This window comes from Hippichthys cyanospilos, chromosome 8 (assembly GCF_059441005.1).
Source record: "Hippichthys cyanospilos isolate Australia breed blue-spotted pipefish chromosome 8, RoL_Hcya_1.0, whole genome shotgun sequence".
In the NCBI taxonomy this organism is placed as follows: Eukaryota; Metazoa; Chordata; class Actinopteri; order Syngnathiformes; family Syngnathidae; genus Hippichthys; species Hippichthys cyanospilos.
The window spans coordinates 7,618,052-7,638,974 of record NC_142376.1 but is presented as its reverse complement, the minus strand read 5'-3'; the positions used below and the strand labels follow the sequence as shown (position 1 = coordinate 7,638,974).

The 20,923-nt window shown below is 38.4% G+C and overlaps 3 protein-coding genes and 1 long non-coding RNA gene across 4 annotated transcripts in view; 2 read left to right on the top strand and 2 right to left on the bottom strand.

Moving 5' to 3' along the window:
• Nucleotides 1-4,664, top strand: part of cfap36 (cilia and flagella associated protein 36) — a 15,719-nt gene extending 11,055 nt beyond the window's left edge. Inside the window, exon 11 of the mRNA XM_088420784.1 lies at nt 3,850-4,664. The gene's annotated coding sequence lies outside the window, so the exon portion shown is untranslated. The remainder of the gene's footprint in view (nt 1-3,849) is intronic.
• The window catches only part of ppp4r3b (protein phosphatase 4, regulatory subunit 3B), a 9,183-nt gene extending 863 nt beyond the window's left edge, over nt 1-8,320 (bottom strand). The window contains exons 1-15 of the mRNA XM_088420780.1: nt 7,857-8,320; nt 7,482-7,537; nt 6,334-6,432; nt 5,364-5,987; nt 4,311-4,388; nt 4,030-4,146; nt 3,832-3,948; nt 2,771-2,902; nt 2,587-2,689; nt 2,473-2,514; nt 2,228-2,386; nt 1,767-1,936; nt 1,552-1,691; nt 894-1,042; nt 673-803 (exon numbers count right to left, since the gene is read on the bottom strand). Coding sequence (XP_088276906.1) covers nt 673-803; nt 894-1,042; nt 1,552-1,691; nt 1,767-1,936; nt 2,228-2,386; nt 2,473-2,514; nt 2,587-2,689; nt 2,771-2,902; nt 3,832-3,948; nt 4,030-4,146; nt 4,311-4,388; nt 5,364-5,987; nt 6,334-6,432; nt 7,482-7,537; nt 7,857-7,998 — 2,259 coding nt within the window. The 5' untranslated portion in view covers nt 7,999-8,320. The remainder of the gene's footprint in view (nt 1-672; nt 804-893; nt 1,043-1,551; nt 1,692-1,766; nt 1,937-2,227; nt 2,387-2,472; nt 2,515-2,586; nt 2,690-2,770; nt 2,903-3,831; nt 3,949-4,029; nt 4,147-4,310; nt 4,389-5,363; nt 5,988-6,333; nt 6,433-7,481; nt 7,538-7,856) is intronic.
• Nucleotides 7,827-10,675, top strand: LOC148420003 (uncharacterized). The gene is made up of 2 exons (XR_015866320.1): nt 7,827-8,210; nt 10,335-10,675. It is a non-coding gene; the product is annotated as an uncharacterized LOC148420003 (long non-coding RNA).
• On the bottom strand, nt 9,094-20,923 carry pnpt1 (polyribonucleotide nucleotidyltransferase 1). The gene is made up of 28 exons (XM_088420782.1): nt 20,717-20,923; nt 19,717-19,777; nt 19,500-19,574; nt 19,320-19,425; nt 18,247-18,296; nt 18,029-18,092; nt 17,894-17,941; nt 17,688-17,801; nt 16,563-16,749; nt 15,566-15,617; nt 15,436-15,493; nt 15,269-15,365; nt 15,105-15,207; nt 14,966-15,036; nt 14,551-14,587; nt 13,529-13,595; nt 13,274-13,363; nt 13,144-13,197; nt 11,980-12,089; nt 11,839-11,910; nt 11,171-11,234; nt 10,677-10,760; nt 10,521-10,604; nt 10,322-10,428; nt 10,080-10,135; nt 9,911-9,989; nt 9,785-9,832; nt 9,094-9,721 (listed from the first exon to the last, which is right to left on the bottom strand). Exons 1-28 carry the CDS (start codon nt 20,833-20,835, stop codon nt 9,590-9,592), a joined length of 2,289 nt encoding a protein of 762 aa, XP_088276908.1. The 5' UTR covers nt 20,836-20,923; the 3' UTR covers nt 9,094-9,589.

Sequence of the window (20,923 nt, the reverse complement as noted above, 5' to 3'; positions counted from 1 at the left end):
CATAATGGCCTTATTATCGCCCAACTTGGGATGACTTTGAAAGGGTCATAACATCGTCAAATATAAATATATAACTTTGCCCCCTTTATGTACAAAATGGTAAAACTACGATAATAGCGAAAACTACGTTGTACATTTATGAACTTGAAATAGGAATATTGATCATGTCATAATTAGAGTATTATGACTTTAGACGACTTTTGTATTATGGGAATCCAGGCTAAGCCAATCATCAAAGTTACTGAAAGGCTTGCAAATGTTATGTTGGCCGCTAGTGCCACTCGGTGGTTTTGGGGTGTCAACACAAACAAAATCATATTGCGGCAAGTTTACGAATTGCCGTGGGAAAAGCATGATAAAACATCAGGATTTCAATATGTCCAAAACTAACAATATTTCCAATTTTGAATGGCAGTAAATGAGCCCAAAATGGGCTAAATCCAACACTTATAGGGTTTAACTCTTGACCTCCCATTTGCAGGCATTTATAAGGGATGACAGCGTGGCATATTGAAAGTCGTCATGACTTGGCAATCTATGCAATATTTTACCCTCAAGTGTTTTTTTTTTGGTCTGCTTTTTCTTTGATATCACACATCAAAAAAATTCAAAAAGCCAGAGAATTTCCCCCAGAGGTTAATGTGAAGCAATCTTTTCTCCATGTCTTATTACCTTGACAACGGGCGAGGCGGGAAGTGCTACCGTCTTGACTGAGGACGCGGAGCTGTTGTTGGGCGCGGCGGGCGGCGAGGTGGGAGGCAGCGCTGCGGCTTTGTCGTTGTTAGCACCGTTAGCTGCGCCTGCTAAAACAAAACGAGGGAAGCATTAGCCCAACTTGAACTACCGTGTGCTGATTATAACATAAATAATAAAACAAACCAAAACAGATGTACCTTTTTTGGCTTCCATGTACTTGCCGTAGCCGTCCGAGTAATCGTCCTCCATGCGGCTCTTGTCCACCGCCTCCACCTCGTCGTCGTCTTCGTCCTCGTTGAACCACAGCTCCTCATCTTCATCCATTGAGCGAGCCTCTCGCCGGTATCTGCAATAAGGCGTTGAAATTAGGGCTGCCACTGTGATTGTGATTTTTGCACATTGAAGTGTATTAAAATAACTGGCAGAGAATGAGTTAAGCAGCAAAATACATTTACCGGTATCTTATCTATCACAGGAGGCAGCCATTTTGCCACCTGCTGTTGACTAGGCTTTTGGCTGATTATGATTTATCAGATTAAGGAGATGATAACCTTGAGCAAAGATATCACAGTGTTAAAATGACACCTCAATCCCACAAACTAAATCTTGAATATTTGATACATGTGTACCATGTTTAGTACAAATGAATAAATGAACACATAAATACGTTAACATTCTTTTTTTTCCCCCCTTGGTTCACTGATAAGATATGGTGACAATACAGCACCGCACTTCCATGGATGTCCACTGGGAGGCTCACTAGATTTAGAAAAACAATTTCTATTGAAAAGACTGGGGCACTTGAGTTATTCTGTTTTTTTTTTTTCTTTTCAAAAAAACAACTTGTGTGCGAACCTGGTGAGTATTTTACTCTGCCTGTCTTTCTCCTGCTCGTATCGTCCCTTGAGGCCCTTGAAGGTCTGCACGTACTCGATGGACTCCAGAGCTTTGTAGAAGTTATCCACAATATGCGCGATGAGTGACTTGATGTCCTCCTGCAAGCATCAAACATGACTCCACATCTCCAACTAGTAACCCCCCCGCCCCCCTTTTTTTTAGCCACAACGTACCACTTTGATGAACTCAAAGAGCTCGATGATGGCCGAGTTGAGGAGGTTGTATCGCGTGCCGTTGTCCAGCAGCGCGTTGATGACCGGCTCAAACAGGTTCCCTTTGATGATGTAGCGGTTGTAGTACTCATCCTTCAGGCCGATGATCCGCCGCATAAAACGCAGCGCGCCTTGGGGCACAAACCGCAAAACAATAATAATAATTGGAGGGAATATGCTGCTTGTTCAAGAAGTGGGTATGAGAACTCTATATGGAAAATAGAGCAAAATAGCAAAATTGACCTCTTTAGATCACAATAACGATTTACTATATATTAACAAGAATGACAAAGGAAGAAACTTTGTGAAACCACGAGACATTAGTCCATCCATCCATCTTCTTGGCCCGCTTTGTTGTATAAAAACTATACAATGACATATAATGGCCCAGCACTAGGTTGTTGGTGCGTGGGTGCGCTTACAGAGAGCGAGGAAGGTGTGTTTGGAGTTCATGAGCACCAACACTCTCCGCAGCAGGTCTTTGTTCATGATGTAGGTCTTGATGTGATACGTGTGGTGCTCCACGCAGAAGGTAAGCAGCTCCAGGATTAGAGCCAGCAGTTGGGCCGTCTGAAAGTTGTCTACAAGAGAGGGAAATAATAGTTACTACATTAAACTTTTCCTTCGTGCAAGTTAACGGTTAGTTATTAACGGGAATAGTCCTCACCTGGACACACAGGGTTGATCTTGGTGGACCCCTCTTGTAAATCTTTTGGAGAAAACAGCGAGTCAGAATCTCCATTTGGTCAAATGTGCTCTAAGACGTCTGCAGCCAGCTCACCCTTTGAGTTTTTGTCATGCGCCGTGTTAGCTAGCAGAGGTGCCGTTAAAACTTGCATGCAGTACTTGTAGAAGAAGCTCAGGAACTCCGTCTTCTCCGTTTTCTGTATTGGAAAAATAAATAAAGAACCAGGATGTTGAAATGTTCAAATGTGCATGGCTACGCCAGTGGCAGTTGAACTCACGTTGTTGGAGGCAAGCATGTTTTCGGGGTCGATGAGCGTCCTGAGCAGCCCCATCAGCTGGACGGCACCGCCCAACTCGGGGTCAGAGTCACAGATCATCTGCTTGATCACCACGTTGATGAGTAGCACGTCCTAGAAACGGACGTCCCAAATTAGAATGCCCTCTAAAATGTCTTTCAGTACAGTATTTCATTGGAAAAAAATGAATGTTTTATAGACATTCTATAGACATGATCAATGGCAATGGGGGCGGAATCCACGTATCTCCAAAATCATCACATTTCAGGAGACCTCAAAATGGGCATTTTTTCCCCCCCACCAGAGCAAGCCGTTTGCAACACTTAAGATTGGAACAGTAATTTGTACAAATAATCCACATGTGCATTGACCACGTGTCCAGATTTTTTTTTTAAATAATGAAATCCATCAAAATGTGACTCATGAGGTTTCAGCCCAACGCCACTAAATTTTCATAATTGAGAACATTTTGTTAATATTCTTTAAAGTTATTGTTCACCATTTTCATCGGAAGTTACTATTTTATCTACAATTAATCTGATAGATTATTTTTCATGTACAATTAAAAAAAAATCCACTTCCTGTTGACTGAAGATGACATCACGTGCTTGGGGAACCAAAAACATGACCAGTCAGAAAACAGGTTAGCCGTGATTGGTTGCTACCTGAGTCTTGAGCACGTATCATGTCATTTTTAGTGCACAGCAAAGTGGTGAAACATATTTTTAAAGATATTAATTATAGATGAAAAATATTTGTTAAATTATTGTTTTTTAAATCTCTTAAAAATGTTATATACCCATGCCCCCAAAATAGTCACAGAAAACACATGTATGAGAATTATTATTACTTATTATTATTATTATTATCTAATTTGTTCTAAGTCTACATTATAAAGGTAAGACTTCTAATCAAAAATTTTACTCTGGAAAAAAAAAGGAAATGCTGTATGAAATCAGACCAAGATGAGAATATTCTACACTATTGTGATGTCCTGAGATGCACGTGTCATTTCTATGAACTATTTGTTGACAGACACTTACATCATCGGTCTGTTGTAGTTCCTGCATGACAAACTCCCGGACCATAGAGGGACTGAATTCCACCAGGTAGGAGAAGATATCCGTAGCTGCCGCCCTCACCTGCAGATCATCCATTCCCTGGGGACGATTTCCACCCACACAAAAAAATCAGCATCCATTTCCTCCGCTTCTCTCCTTTATGCACCGGTTCCACCTTACCATGACTATTTCCAGCGCGGGCAAGATACCAAGATTGGCCAGCGTCTTGAAGAAAGCGTCCCTGTTTTGAGGCTGCAACGTCTGTGAGAAAGCGCAGAACTCCTTGACGAAGTTCACCTGAGGAGAAAGTAAGCATTAAGATAGCTGACGATCTTTGGGCGAAGTTGTGTGGCTCGGTGAAATACAATGTGGAATTCTTTGTTTAAACTTCAACCGCGTATGGAAATAAGAACCCCTGTCTTTTTTTTTTTTTATTATCTTCTGAACTCTTTTGGACTCACTAGTTCTCGTCTTTTACTGTCCTCCGTGCCTTCATCTGTGAGCTGTGCAAAAACCTCGGTGAGGAACTTCTCGTCCTCCTGCAGGGATCAAAAGAAAAGGCTGTTACAATGTTCCATATTACAATATGAAAAAAGAGCTTAATAAAATATTCTATGCAAAATCGTTTCTAACCTTGTATGACAGTACCAATGCAAACAGGTTGTCCAATACAGCTTTATAGTGAGAGGAAAAAAAAAATCTGAAGTAATTTCAAAACATTAATAATGTTCAATAATTCATTAAAACAACTAATCATAAATTATTGTCATGTTAACATTGTTTCACATTGTGTTCTGTGCTTTCCTGAGGTTCAAAGGGGTGAGTTCATTAAAAAAAAAAAAAAAAGTCAAATACAGTGAGTCTTTGGGTCATAATAATCCTACTAAGAAACACTGGCAAAAATGGTTACATGAAAATAAAATGTTGGACCAATATTTAAAAGCAATGTCTGTTTTTGACTGGTAAATTTTCACAACATTTTAAAACTATTTTAAGTTTTCTATTCATATACTATTTGGTTTTTCAGATTCAAGGAGGGCTGTAGCTAACGATCGTTTGAATAACAGATTAATTTGTCAGGTATTTGTTGATAAAAAATGTGTTTCAATACCCATTCCCTTATTACAAATGACACTTTTCCCCAAAATGATGCTGGCGTGGGCTGCAATGTGGGAAAATCAGCAAAAATGTATATTTTTTTTCTTCTAAATTTCTGATTCTGAAAACACAATGCTAGTAGGTCTCTTCTCAAAAAGCAATAAAGCAATTGGAGAATATTTTCCTGTCAAAAAGCTGAATGCGTGCGAGGGTTTGGACATTGTGAGATCTCCAAACAATTGTCGTCGAAAATACTAATTTTGTACATGATTCAATCTTATCAGATCTAGATTCAAGGTATTTTTGTGACCACTGTGGGGTTTTCTGGCATTACCAAAGGAGTACAAACAATTTTATCCACATTGACTGTCAACGTGTGTTGCATCAGCATCGATGTTCCTACAACTGGTGCATACCTGCAGCATACTGACAATCTCCACTTTGTTGAAGAAGATGAAGGAGTTGAGCGTGGAGAGGAAGTTCTCCTCAAAAACTGACGGCGTGGGCAGAATGATGTCCTGGATGTACTGCACGCGGTACGTCTGGTGGATCTTCTGCCTCAGCTCTGAGTCCGTGATGGGGATGACCTCCTTGAACTTGGCAGTCTTGGTCAAGAACTCGCGGTGACGCTTGGGCTGAACCAATGCCGGGTCGTACTCCAGGCAGCCCACCACGTCCATGATGCAGTCGTCGGAAAACATCACCTCGAAGAGGGCGGCTTTGTTGAGGAAGAGGACGCCGCGGACGATCTCGTAAAGGTGGTGCAGGCCCTCCCGGTTGTCCAAGTCTTCGCACACGCGGAAGAGGCCCAACAGTTTCTTGAGGTATTCCTCGCTCATGAGGGCCAAGGCCAGTTTTTCCCGCCGGATCGGTGACGACAGCACAGACGTCACCAAGTCGGCGATCTCCTCCAGGTGACTGAGCTCGCAGGGCGGAAGTTCCACCAGGTGGCTCGTTTCGGGGATCTCCTCAAAACGTTCCTCCTCCGACTCATCGATGGGGTCCTGAGTAATATCTAAGGCCGGGTCCTTCCCTTGTACCTACAGGAGGATGGAGCGATTTGAGCAGGTGGGTCAGACTTAACAATATACATACATATATATATTTTTTTGGTCATTGTTGTTTACAAGTGGCCTGGCATCATTCTAAGACCCAGCCTATTCATTTGTGTCCACTTTATTGGACACTTGTTTTTGGTCTAGATCTCATGTGAGCTACCCGTCTATGTCCTTGTATCCCAAGTAGAAGACATCATGGGCTTACCGATAATGTCTCATGAGACTGGGTGGGATGCATTTGACTTTGGACACAACAGTAGGCATAAATGAATAGACTGGGTCTCAGGAGGTTAAAGGACTCTTCAAACACAAGCTGACTTCAGTTTACCTGGCAAATCTTCTCCCAGATCTCATCGCAGCCAGCTTTCTCCTGAAAGCTCAAAGCCAGGTCATAATTATCCGCCTCAGACCAGACAATGAGGGTGTCCTGTGCAAACATGGAAGAAAATGCTCAATTAGTTTACAAAAGAATTGGAAAACTTTGCCCTAAAATACGAAACTGAATAAGGCTCAATGTTTAGTTTAGTGGTAATATGAGGTGTACTTAGGCTTTGGCATATTCCTGTACGGGAGTGTCTGTTTATTGGCGCATCTTGAAGGTATAGAGTACTAATGTAGCCATTTTCAGCAGTAAAAACGTAATTTTTGTCTTTTACTAATAATGATTTTTCGTGTACAATAACATTCAAACACATTCAAACACACATTTTCACTTGCTGTCAGCTAAAAATGACATCACTTGTGCTCAAGGTTTATCGGAACGATCATTCGCGACTCACCTGTTGCTCATGAGACAATTCACGTTGAGCTGTGAATGGTTGTTACCAGGGGTTTCAGCACATTTTATGTCATTTTCAGTCGATAGCAAAATGTGTTTTTAAAATGATCAACAGTACATAAAACAATAATCAGTTATCAAATTAATTTCAGACAAAATAACATTGTACTGCTGAAAACAGCAAAATAAGTGGAGTATCCCTGTACCGATTCTCAATTGGTCTTGTCCAGTTACTGCTGTGAATTTATTGTGATTAAGAATTAAATGCTTGTGGCATAATTTGACTTGAGAAACAAACTTGAGTACAGCCAAATGCAACAATAAACCAGTCGGGATAATTCGAGAGGACCATTTGGTGAAAATGCAAATTTTATAACGGAGCACGAAAAGGTTACGGCCACGGGGATGCCCCAAGAAGCAATGCTGAAGACAGTGAAGAAGCACCCTGTTTTCTATTAAATGCACTGTTTTGAAGCATGAACTCCAGAAACAAACCACCATGAATATTATCCTGAGAATATTTTTTGTCAAGATGGGGGTTCCCATATAAAATTGCTTGTTGATAATGAGGAAAAAAGGCACAAAACAAACAAAAAAAAACCAAGTGGTAGCATTCTTCCGGCACATACCAAAATGAATGAAAGACATAAAACAGCAGATGTGTTTTTAATTTCCTTTGTGACTGTAACCAGATTTACCTGTTGTTTCTGATATGCAGTATTGGGACTAATCTTCGACTCCAGCAGCAGCGAGCCTAAAAACAAAAAGATAAAATAAAAATACAGTTTTAGGACTTTTATGGTTGTTGAGCCTCTTAATGTCTGGAAAAGAACACAATGTGAGACTTAGCATAGAACAAAAGGCGACTGGACGTGCTTGTCGCGACTATCGTTTAAATTTAAACCATATCGAGGAGCATTAAGAGTGCAATACATCCTATACAAAAATAATATATATAAACGTGAGTCTTTAAAATAAATAAAGGGGACAAGGACCCCCCACGCTGAGCACGTCAAATGCTAGCATAGCTATGCTAGCACCATCAGACGGTGGTGGTGTGGGGGGTGACTCACCGTCGGATTCAGCCCGAACTAGTAAAGATATTCCCTTGAGTCGTTCCACAAACGTCGACGAAACATGCCCGGTACCCCGGTCGTCCCACTGGCGGTCTTCGTTGAGCGTATAAACTTTCACCCGCCGCCGAGTGTCCGACATTGTGAACCGGAGGGGGGGAGCTAGCAAGCTAAGCTAGCTGGATGCTAACAAGCGAGGCGAAGCTCCTCGGTGTTTTCCTCCCTAGCCTGACAACTTTGTTGGCGCCCGCATGTTACACGGGACGGACGAACCAAGCGAGAGGGGCGAAAAGTATCTGCGGCGACCGCTACTTCGTCGGCATGCTCACACGGCCACGGAGCACAACTCGAAAGGTAGCCCCCCCCCTTGTTGGAAGGAGGAGGAGGCAGAGGGGGGAAAACAACACAACTCCGGTGGCCTCCTCGCTAACGTCCAGCGGGCGCCATCTTGTAATCCGATCTTGTGTTTTGTTTGGGTTTTTTTTCGTTCGACGTCAATCACACGACTTGTATGGGGAGAGATTTGCCTCAAACTTGTTCACACAATGCGTCCGAGGTTCTCATTTTTTTAAGATCTGCTGTTTTCACGGTTATATATATACTGTACGTCCATAAAACATTTGTGATTGTCACATCCACAAAAATACAGTATTTCCCCTTTTAAGGGGTTTCAAACTAAAGAATGCGAGATTTTCAGGATTCAAAAAAATTGCGAGCGTTTTATCATGATTTGTGATTTCTAAATATTTAGTTATGTCTGTGAAGTGTTACATGCGCGTTTGTGGATCAGAGGACAAGCGCTTTTATTTTTAGACGAACGTCATCCGGTTTCAAGATGTACAAAATATCCACCAATTTTCTATGACCGCTTATCTTATATTTCTAACATTTTTAAAACCCCACCCTTATCTTAAAAACATTAATCTAGCCAATTACCTTAGTTTAAAAACTACAAACGGAGTTTGGAACCATACTTTTAAACCCCTGCTTTGAAATTGTAACCCTAGTTGGAAACCCAACTTTTGAAACCTTTACCTGTTTAAAACCTTAATTTGAAATCATGAACATTGTCTAAAGAAAAAGTCGAAACTTTCAGATGTCAATAATTTTGAGACACATTCCTGCCAAACGAGACGCCGCTGGAAAGCCCAACAGTATACAACAGCACTTATTTGCTTTACATTTACGCAATAAAATGAATGGAATAGTAATATGTTTTTAAAAAATTCTCACCAAGTTGAAGCCACATTTTATTCTTTCTTCTGCATTTTGACTTTGTTGGCATCAAGCTAAGTGGAGTGTGCTTAAACAACACTATGTGGTTGTTATAAATACACAAGTTTATTTTCAATCTTTGACAGTCAAATGTGATTCAAATTTTGTGATCACTGCATCATAATTTTACAGTTGCATCACAAAATCTTTGTGTTTTAAAAAATAAGTCTCAAGAAGTTAAACTGGATTAATGCCATTTCCATTTGTATTTATATTTAGCTTTGTGAGAGTTTTCCCAATAACATTATCTACATGGACCTCACAAATATTTTTATGGAAATCACATTAGTCACAGTCATATTATAATAACAGTCATATAAAAAAAAGTAGTGATATATGACACCGTTGATGTTTAGTTCAACATGATTCATCAGGAGAGCACCTGTATAAGTGTCCATGGTAATATGCCCAAGTGTAACATCCAGCATTTTTTTTTTTTTTAAACATCTTTTGCTTGTTCACGGTTCCGTCGCCATGGAGATGCTCTGTTTCTCGCTCAGCGTTTTGACGATGGTGGCAGCGGGCGACTGGAGCACTTTGCGCGACAGGCGCATCCTGCCGTCTGTTGGGTCTCGTCCGAAATACTTCACCTGGTGAGAGAGTAGGACCCATTTGTGAATGGTGGTGAAAATTCAGCCTGAGACATGACAAACCTGAATCTGCTGGCCCACTTCCAACCCCAAAGCACTTGGATGTTTGATCTGATTTGGCGAAAGAAAAATTAATTTAATTCATATTCGCACACACAATGGATCTCTCTCACACAGACACGCACGCACCCGTTTGTGGTCCAACTGTGAATTGTGCAAGAGGACGGCGCTCATGTTAGGGTAGAGCTTCACCATGACGCCAATGTCCCTGTGGTGAAAAAAGAACAAGAAAAAAAGACAATCCATTCAAAGCACATAAAACAATCATCAATTGGCTGTATTTACAGTAGCAGCTGACCTTATTTCTGTGATGGTGGCAGTGTAAATTGCACCAAACTCCAGCTGCTGCTCTTGCTGCAAAAATAAATTGATCCCACTCAGCCAGTTTCAAAATGGACTATTCATAAAAGACGTGAAAGTACGTCATTGGCATTGAATGTATTATGTTTTTGAGTGAGCCCTTTGGATTAAAAAAAAAAATCCTGTTGAGAGACTACAACTTGAGTCCATAAGAAATGTGAACAAAACAAAAATCATTACATCATCTTTGCAGATTTCGCTGATGAAGTCCTGCGCCTCGCTCAGCGCACCCGGCGTGGGAGCAAACACCGAGAAGGTCTCCTCGTCCAGCTGACTGATGGTCACACCTTGAAATGACACCAAATTCAACCTCTTGTGAACTCTTGCTTCTCTTCCAATTGGAGACTTTGTACAGCAGCGAGGAAACGACCAACGTTACCAGTCTGAGCTTGTAATCGGCGAAGGTTGTACCCTCCCGGGCCTACGAAGCGAGCCCGTCTGGAAATGGGCACGCGCACATTCTCTGGGAAAAAACAAAAGACACGCCAACTAATGAATGATTCCTCCAAAATAAATAAATAAATCTCAAACTCACCGACAACCGGCCCGTTTTCCTTCCTGCTCGTCCTGGGCTTGACCAATGTCTTGTTCATGATGCCTAAGATCTCCCGCTTTGCCACTAAAATGTTCACCACATCACCCAAGAAGGAAAATTGAAGTATGTCAGTGGTTCTCTGCAATTTTATGACAGCTCTAGACATATTTATTCTTCAGAAAAAAATTGTGTGACATTAGTTTTATTTCTGGCTTGTCTGCCGGAAATTTGTGACAATGCGAATCTATATAAAAGTCAAAGAATGAGGACAACATTTTACAAAGTGGCCGTAACAACACAACTTAGCAAGACGTTGCTTCGTGTTCCAATTAATTTGCTCTTAATTTGTAAAGAAAGCTGTGATGACGCGGTCACAGCATTAAAAAGCATTAGATTTGCTAGACCTTGTTAAAATTTTATGTATCCTCTAAAGAGCTCTCATGTGCCCCCATTTGAGAGGCACTTATTTAGGGGATTCATCAGGAAATGTTAACCTGTGGCCTGCTGAAGGGCCTCCATGACCACCTTGAGAGGCAGACCGGGAATCTTTACATCCGCCTGGAAGACAAAAAAACAAAAAAAATAGAAGAAAGATAAGAACGGTTCATTGTGTGGAATTTGAATAACAAAGAATTTAAATATGTATGAATGTATTCATTTTGAAACTAATATTTTTTCAATTATGTATAAATATTTCAATAAAGAATTAGCATGTAAAATAAAAGTTAAAAATCAAGTAACATATAGTTAAATAATTTATACTATATATAATCAACAAATGAATTGTTGCACTTCAAATTCATGTATTTTAAATTAAACGTATTTTCATAATGAATACAAATAATGTTTCAGTCATGAATTACATAGTTTAAGAAATTCTATATATTTTCACTTAAAAATACATACTAAACACAAACTGAAATGTTAAATTAAGCCTTTTATTCTACCAAAACAACTAGAAAATGTTCTAAGTCTTTTGCCAGTTTCTTGCACAAAATTCCGATGAACTCAAAATGTGGCACGTATATGAATAATTTTTGCCTTGTTTCCTTATCTTTTATTTTATTGCTCCATCTTAGCAACTTCATACTGTATTTAAGTGTGGGAAAAAAAATCTATATTCCAATCATCTTCAGGAAAACTTCTTGTGTGTTGCCGTTACCTGTAACGCCGTGATGCCTTTATTTGTTCCTGCTAGTTTGAAGTCCATATCCCCTAAGTAATCCTCGATTCCCTGTATACAAAACATTTGTGAAGCTTGCATCAATAGTCAAGCCCGTAGCAAATGTTAAGTGCACGCTACCAGAATATCAGTGAGCAGTCTGTAGTCTTGGATTTCCGAGGGCTTGTCAGGGTTGGACTTTGAGATGAGGCCCACGGCCACGCCGGCCACCGCCGATGAGATGGGAACCCCTAAAATGACACGCAACGTTACACACATGACTTCATTTCTACCATTAACTCGTGGGATTAATGCGATAACAATTGTTTTTTTAAATGCTTTTCATAATACTCAGTGTTTGTTATATATTGAGTCATAAAAGTAAATGAAGGCAAGAATGCAGAGGAATGTGGAAACAAAAGAGAAAGTAAATAAAAGCATACGTAGAAAAAGGGAACAAAAGTGGGGCTGCTTGATACCACTTTTTTCAGGCCAATACCAGTTGGAGTACTCAACTCTTGAGCAGTCAATGATATCAAGAACCAATACCACTAATACTTGATAGAACAATTTTCCCCTTAAAAAAAGACCTGTATACTCCAATACAGCATTTTCCTTAAAATTGTCGATATAATCATACTTTTCTATTCTTACAATTCGCAGGGAGCAGCTGATAAAATATGATCGTCATCGCGAGTGCCGATATGTTTAAATGAGGTCCATATATCCTTAGTATAAAAAGTAAAAAAAGAAGAAACGTAGGACAGAAAAGGGAAAAAAGAAGAATAAATAATGCAGAAATATTAATGCAAGAAATACGAAGAAAAACGAAAATGTAAAAAAAAAAAAGAAACTCAAAAGATAGAAAAGCCTGAATGACTTGAAGAGCAAAGCAGAAGAAGAAAAGATACAGGTAAAAAAAAATCAGGAAAACTTTCAAGAAAAATAAAACACAGAAAGGAAGAAATGGCAAAGAAAAAATCCAAAAATGAAAGAAAATGAACAAGCCAGCCAACAAAAGCATAAGGAACAAAAACAAGAAAGGACAGAAAAAATGAAGACAGGAAGGGATATAAAAATATAACAGAGGAAACGGATGAAAATGCAGAAAGTAAAAAAAAAAAAAATGCAAAGTAAGGATGATAGAATAGAAAAAAAATGGAAGACCAAATCCTTTTAAGACAACAAAAAGTAACAAATATAACAATGGAAAAAAAGAAAGACAGATAATAGAAGGAAGAAATAGTGAAGAGACGTTAAAAAAAGGAACAAAAGAACAAGCAAGGAAGGATGCATGTGGCGTACCTGCGTCCATGAGAGCCAGGCTGCCTCCACATGCCGATGCCATGGATGAAGACCCTGATGGGTGAAAACAAACACATTCAGTCCATGTGTTGGACGCCCCCCCGCCCCCTTCCCATAAATCCCTTCTCACCGTTTGACTCCAGCACCTCAGCCGTGACCCTGATGGTGAAAGGGAAGTCTTTGGGAATGACGGGCCGCAGCGCTTTCTCCGCCAGGGCTCCTAGTAAAAACCCCAGCCGTGAGCTACACAATCAAAATTGCTCAAAAAAAGGTGCGCATGCCTGCTTGGCTAGTTGCCCTGTGATTGACCGGCGACCAGTCCGGGTCGTACCCCGCTGTTCACCTCGGCCCTAATTTGAACGAGCAGCATTGAAGCTAAACTCACCGTGTCCGAGCTCTCTCCTGTTCAGACCTCCTATCTTGCCGATCTCGTTGGTGGCATAGGGCGGGAACTGAAATTAAAACCATTTACGTCACTCATTCAATCCCAAAGACGTTTATTTACACTATTAAAAAATCCAGGCAGTCAATCCGTGGGGTTTACTCATATTCTTTTCCAGGTTTTGGTGGTGTTTGGCTAATAGAAAAGCCCAAAAATGGCTGGGGCAAAATTATTCGAGTCCTAAATAAAGCCAAGCTAATTAAATACTAAGGTCAATTCATTACTTTATACAAGTACCGTATTTTCCGCACTATAAAGCGCACCGGATTATAAGGCGCACCCTCAATTCATGACATATTTTAAAACTTTTTCCGTATATAAGGCACACCAACAATTAATGACATATTTTAAAACTTTTTCAATCACAATATGGTAATACTCAAAGTAATAACAATAATAACTCAAATAATAACTCTAAACTTTCAATAGCATAATAACTCAATGTCAATATGAGCAACCTTGTTCAACTGTAAACACACAAAAGAAACAGGTAAAGCTTACTTTATCGTTTCATTCCCCATCTACGAATCCCAATCTCAAAATTGATCCATATATAAGGTGCACCTGATTATAAGGCGCACCATCAGCTTTTTCAAAATATTAAGACTTTTAGCTGCGCCTTATAGTGTGGAAAATACAGTAGTTAAGTGCTACTTTAGTAGTAGCGATAGATAGAGATAGATAGATAGATAGATAGATAGATAGATAGATAGATAGATAGATAGATAGATAGATAGATATAGATAGATATAGATAGATATAGATAGATATAGATAGATAGATAGATAGATAGATAGATAGATAGATAGATAGATAGATAGATAGATAGATAGATAGAGATAGTAAATCTTCACACACAATACATAATCCCATAGCTGGAATTGAATGTGTGGACCCTTTAAAATAAGTGTTTGTAAATAACTATTCATTAAAAAAAAAAAGAATAATAAATGAATTTTACTAACCTCATAATGCAGCATGAAGTTTTTGTCCTTGACGCCACTGCAGACAGAGAATGTGGCATCATAATTGAACATGAGGATTGGTAAACATGTAAGTGAAGAGGGAAGAAGAGGCGGAGAAGGTCCCCAACTATAATCTTTATTCCTTCTCCAGAGTAGAGGGATTAATCTGTATGCCTGTATTATTGAATGTAGTGTGTGTTAAAGAAGCATTTGTTTAGAATTTTAAAATAACTGGAAAATCTATGCCAATTAACAGTACACTAGCCCAGCTATGGCTTTTCTACTATGTTAGCATCAAGCAAATGGGCATCTGGTATTAAATGGTTTGGGTGAATATTTAAGTCATTCACTTATATTCTAACTGAATTCACATGGCTGCAGGTGACCAAAATGTTCTCTGTAATTGTAGTCTCACCTTAAAGCTGTGGTGATGATGTCCGCTTTAATACTGGATTCCAGCGAATCAAATGTGACGCCACACAGCACCTAGAGACAATCTCGCTGTAATTTTTGTCAAGATGCTAATTCATTTCTTAAGCTTACACACAACGAACCTGCGTTTGTCCTCTCTGGAACAAAGCAGAGCCATGAAGCGGTTTAAAGAGGTCCACTTCGCAGGAGATGTCTCTCAAGGACGTTAACTCCCTGCCATCACACCTAAACAAAAACAAATTTGTCACAAACATTCAGTACTGTATGTTCAATTTTGAATACATACCTCCTGTATTCGTCCAGCACTAAATTCCTGAAGCTGTCCCGGCACACGACGTTGAAAGACTCGATGATTTCAAAAGGTTCAGCTTGAGGAAATTTCTCTGAATAATAAATTACAATTTTAAATCATAACTGTGACAAAGAACGTCAAAAGCGAGGAACGTCGTCCACCTTTGAGGTGCTCCTCGGTTTCCAGGCGAATTTTATTGATGGCTTCATCTCTCGTGATCTTTCAAGATAGGAATGTTGTCATAATGGAGACATGGTTGAAAATGAGCAGCACATTGAATGTGACGCTTACCTTATCATGAGTATAATCTGTGAAAACAGCGTTGATCTTTTCTGAGGCAGCTCTGCATTTACATAAGATATATTGAATAAGATAGGATGCAGAAAAAGTTAGAAATTGTTACTCAGATGAGAAAAATAACGCAGCCTTTGTGGATTGTCCACATAGTAGATATAAAAAGTTATGGGCACAATTTAGGTGTAAATGATTAAAAAAAAAAACTCTATAGAATTCAAACAATTGTTGATTCAATTAATTCAAGTAACCCATTTAATTCCTAAGACTATACTTTTTTATTTATCTTTAAGGACATATTTTAGGGAAATAACTGGTACTGAATGAGCTCAGTTTTATTTGTTGATTTTATGCCTGTGTTTCGGAAAGAATTTTAGTCAAATAATTAAAAGATTATTTTACCTCATTACTTTTTAAAACAAAAAAAAAACAGAAAATATATCATTTGCAACATGTTAACATGTATTTACATCAACTCAGACATTGTTTATCCTCTGCAAATAATGAACTAACCGTTATTGCAACTTTGAGTCACTTGTGACACTTGTCAGTGCATATTACTATATCGAATTAATACTGTCCTCTAGTGGCCAAAGCGCATGACGCAATGACTCGTTATGCAAAAATGAAACTTCTTTACACAATTTTTATTAGGCTATCATTATATTGTTTTTGACGTACAATAATATTAAGTGCTCTTATTTCTTTTCGATATGAATCCCACAATATTTAATACTGTGGCTTAATGACATTTCCATTCATTTCAATGGGATAAAAAAATATTTCTGATAGGACTTTCTGTTTTGTATTAAAAGCATTTGTCAAGTAACATTAAACTCACAAGTCAAGGTGCCACTGTATTATAAATTATTCTATGTGTTTTTTTCTTTTTTTAAAAACTAGCGTATGCTGATTTTATATAGCCACCGCGATATGGTCACAGGGTAGGCCATCAATCAACTATGGAAACCCGGAAATGGCGAAGGTTTCTTACTGCTGCACGAAGGCAACCATGTCGGCGGGGGGCGTGAACATCTTTGGCGGCGTGCGCTTGGTGACTTGCATCTCTCGTGCCAACTGCTGGATGGCCAGGATGATCTGCTGAGCGTGCTTGACGCCCACTTTGACGGCGTGAGCGAAGTCTTGCTGCAAAATGTTCTCGGCCGACGCCTCGATCATCACTGGGCACCACACGTGAAGGACGCCACGCAGATTAACAGCCTTGTCCTTTTGTTTATTCATTAATCATTATTTATATGCAATTAAGATTCAAATAACTTGACTGTCATTTGTTTGTATGGACGTCTACTTTAAACAAATCAAAATGTTATCATAAGAAAGTGACAAATTGTTGAAAGAAAACTTAACAATAATCGTCTTTAACATAAGATGTGGAAAAAAAAGAAAAAAGGCATTTTTCTGCTATTTGTTATCATTAATATTCTTGTGGTTTCATCAAATGCAAAAATATTAAAAATGTATATATTAAATGTGATTATTACAATATTATTTTAGTCAATGTTAATTAAAACTAGAAACATGGTAAATACCTTTTGAATGAATACAATTACTTTGACGATAATCAAAAAACAATGTTTTTTGTAATGGAACATAATAGTTTTATTTAACATTAGCAGCAAATATATTATAGAATATCAACAATGGTAATGCTAATAAAAAATTATAATTAACAATGAAAACAATTGTACGTTAAATTTATGTTTTTATAAACAATGTACTGTATTTATATATATTTTTTTCTTTTAGGAAGTTTATTATTGTTGGAAAAGCAGATTTTTAAAAAAATGGAAGTTTAATTAGGAAGAGCATCTGGACAATGTATCAATATTATTATTAGTAGTATTATTAACATGAAAAATAATATATTAAGAAAAAAAAACGAATTCTGGAAATATATAACATATTTTATCACCCTTTTATAACATTACATCAAGAGCTAATCTGAGGTGCAAAAGGTGTAGTAATACCTTGCAAATATGAGTTAATTGGCGCCATCTATTGGTTAAATTTATTTATTTTTTTTAAGCGCTCACCTGACAGCCCAAACGTCATAGCAGTTTTTTGTTTTTTTTTTAAATAAATGCAACCCTTTACTGACCCACTTGACTGCTGGGGGCTCCTGCCACGACCATGTTGAGCGTGCTGGATGTCATCTCCGTTCTGCTGGGGTTGACCAGCAGCTCGCCGTCCACCAATCCCATTCGTACGGCACCTGCAGCCAATCAGATATAACGAGATTTTTTTACACATATATTTGAAGGTTCGAACTATTCCGTGAAAATGAAAATGTCTAATTTGTCTCACCTATGGGTCCATTCCAGGGGATGTCTGACAGAGCGAGAGCAGCTGAGGCTTGAACAGAAAAAAAAGCAACAAAACAATGACCTCACTAAATTATCATTATTATAAGAAACATTCTATGGAATATTAAATTATTACCTGCATTAATAGCCAACACATCTGGGTCGTTGACACCATCCACGGCCAGCAAGTTACACAGAATCTGCAAATAAATAAATAAATTTAAAAAAATGGACTTGGTTATTATATTTTAAACTTGATGAATGGGTCGGCACTCCAGAGACCAACAAGTCATTTTGCTTAATATGACCCACTAAAAATATATAACAGAAACAGATGAAAAGATTAGAACCAACCTGAGTGTCATAAAAGTAACCGGACGGGAAGAGTGGTCGGATGGACCTGTCTGAACACAAGAAACTAAAGTTATTAAGACATACAGTGGTGCTTTGATTTATACATTTTATTATTTGCATCAAGAAGCTTCTAACAAAACATTCACCTCAAATGATCTTTCCCTATTGCATGAAGCGAAAAGCAACAAATTTGTTCCAGTTCACAAAAGCACAAACTTTTTTTGTCTTTAAGAAGTAGCACTCTACATCGCAGATATTCATTTATGATCATATTGCAGGTTTACGTTGATATGTGTCTTGCAATGTTATTCTTTTAAAGTGAGACCTGTTAAAAAAAAAAAACATTTTGTTTATTAAATAAAGATCAACCTCCACTACATGGATTTACATTTATGAACGTATCTATTGTAGGTTTACCTTGCTATTTTTCCTCCTTCCAAGTGGAACAAGACACAAAATAAATAAATAATTTTATGTGTTTACCTTTTTTAACAGAAGAAACAGACATCAAAAAAAGGGGAACCCAAAATGTTAACTCTCTATTTTGCGGACTTCAGTTATCGCGTGTATTTTTGGGAACATAACCCCCGCAACAAACAATGAGAACAACTGCATTGAAAAATAATGTCAAGATTTTACCTTTTTGGCCACATTTCAAACTTCATTTGAACGGGCATTGTACCACTGTGTGTGCATGCCAATATGGAGTAGTGCAATCACAAAACAGTACATCTAAATTTAATGATGAAACGCAAATTAAAAAAAAAGGATAACAAAGAATTAATGCATGTGTCACATATGGTGTCTGCCTGAATGAAAATATATCTTGTTTATGTTTACCAGTACAGCAACATTAATGCTAGTTTCTTTAGCCTCTTTATTGAGGTTTTCATTGTGTCAACATTAAACTCGCATACTTTTGAAATCAAGTTACAGTATTGTTATCACTGCTACCGTGTAGTGCTCACTCGTAATCTAGACAACAAAAAATCTGATCAAAAGTCATAAATTGGGTCCACTTTTAAAGCAAGCTACCACTGTAAAAAGGTAACGATTGATTTTAGGAGGGTTACCTATAAGCCTGCTAGTGAGAATCTCATGGTCGGTGGTGCCCAGCTCTCGCCTCAAATAGTTGGTGGGGATCCTGCCGGCGGCCGCGGCTTTTTGCCTGTAGTCCACCTGTTAATCAAAATGCACATTTGACACATTGGAAAAAAAATCAAGAATTTTCAACAGGCGGATAAATGACATACCACAAGTGGCATGAACTGAGACGGAGATGGTTTGGTTTTGCTCACAGCTGTCACCATCACGGAGGTGTCGCCAAGCTTCAGAAAAACAGCGATAGAATTAGTACAGGGATAAAATGTGCAAATTGTAAACAATGGTTGTGTGCATCCAATAGCATTGCAGCTCTGCTTAACTTCTTAAAACGAGAACTATGCAAATATTGTCGTGGGGCGTGTTTACCCGGACAACAGCGGAGCCGTCAGCAAATTTGGCGAGCCTCCCAGAGGAAATCTCCAGCTTTCTGCAAGTTACAGACAAAATATTTTTAATGTAGAAATACTACCATTAAAAATTAAAAAAGATATGTATATTATGGCTAAAGAGAGCAAAACATACATTTACATTTCAGAAAAACAAAATAGTAGAAGCAGAAAGTCATTTATCTTTTAGGAAAAAAAAAATACTAAAACTTGAAACAATTTACATTTAAAAAATAAAGTAACCAAAGAACAAATTCACATCAGAAAACACATTACAAACAGCAGAAATAAATTTACAATTCAGACAATAAATGAACAAAACCCAAAACACATTTACATTTCAGAAAACAGCTAATTTTGGGAAAACACATTAATAAAAGCCGAAAAAAATTACAAGTGATTCATTCATATCTGAATATTATATCTGAAAGGTAAATTTTTTCATGTCAAATGTATTTCAGCTTTTGATCATTTGTTTTCTTAAATGTAAACTTGTTTCCGCTTTTTGTTATTGGTTTTCTGACATGTAAATGTGTTTCATCTTTTGTTAATTTGTTTTCTTAGTCGCACATTTCTTTCAAATTTTGATTGTTTTCTGAAATGTAAATGTATTTCTGCTTTTGGTATTTTGTTTTCTGAAACGTAGACGTGCACCCCTTTTAGTCATTTGTTTTTTTTGAAATGTAAATTTGTTTCATGCAATGTGTCTGCCAGTTTTTTTGGGGTTTTTTTTGCTTTTCCTAGCTACCGTTCTTTGACAGCCAAGATACAGTGCACCATTTTAAATCAAGAAACTACATGACATGGACTTAATCAAAGATATATATGACTTCAAATCACAACGTATACTTTATCTCGCGGTGTTGTGTTGTCCTGTCTTTACAGCTTCGAAACCACCACGAAATTATTTAAATGTCGTCGCAGATTTTTGCGATGCTGCATCTTCCGAGGAAATCGAAACTAATCTGAAATGAACTCACTTGTCTCCGAGGTCCACTCCCACACTTCGAACATGGCCGTGGCTTTTGTACACGCTCTGGTGGCACAGGCGCATGCGACAGCAAGAAAGAGAACGCCCAAGCTGAAATAATCGCCTCATGGCTCAATTTGGAAGAAAGGCCAAATGAGAAAAAGAAAGGAAAAGGCGACTTTACGCCGGGGATGTGCGCATGGAGGCTTCCATGACA

What these genes read in the sequence shown, in the direction of transcription:
- pnpt1 (XM_088420782.1), bottom strand. Translation starts at nt 20,835, where the DNA reads ATGAGGCGATTATTTCAGCTTGGGCGTTCTCTTTCTTGCTGTCGCATG. An exon ending in ACTTCATGCTGCATTATGAG is followed by an intron (nt 13,596 to 14,550) that starts GTTAGTAAAATT and finishes TTTTAATTTCAG; the next exon opens with TTCCCGCCCTATGCCACCAA. An exon ending in TGAGGTGCTGGAGTCAAACG is followed by an intron (nt 13,198 to 13,273) that starts GTGAGAAGGGAT and finishes TTCACCCATCAG; the next exon opens with GGTCTTCATCCATGGCATCG.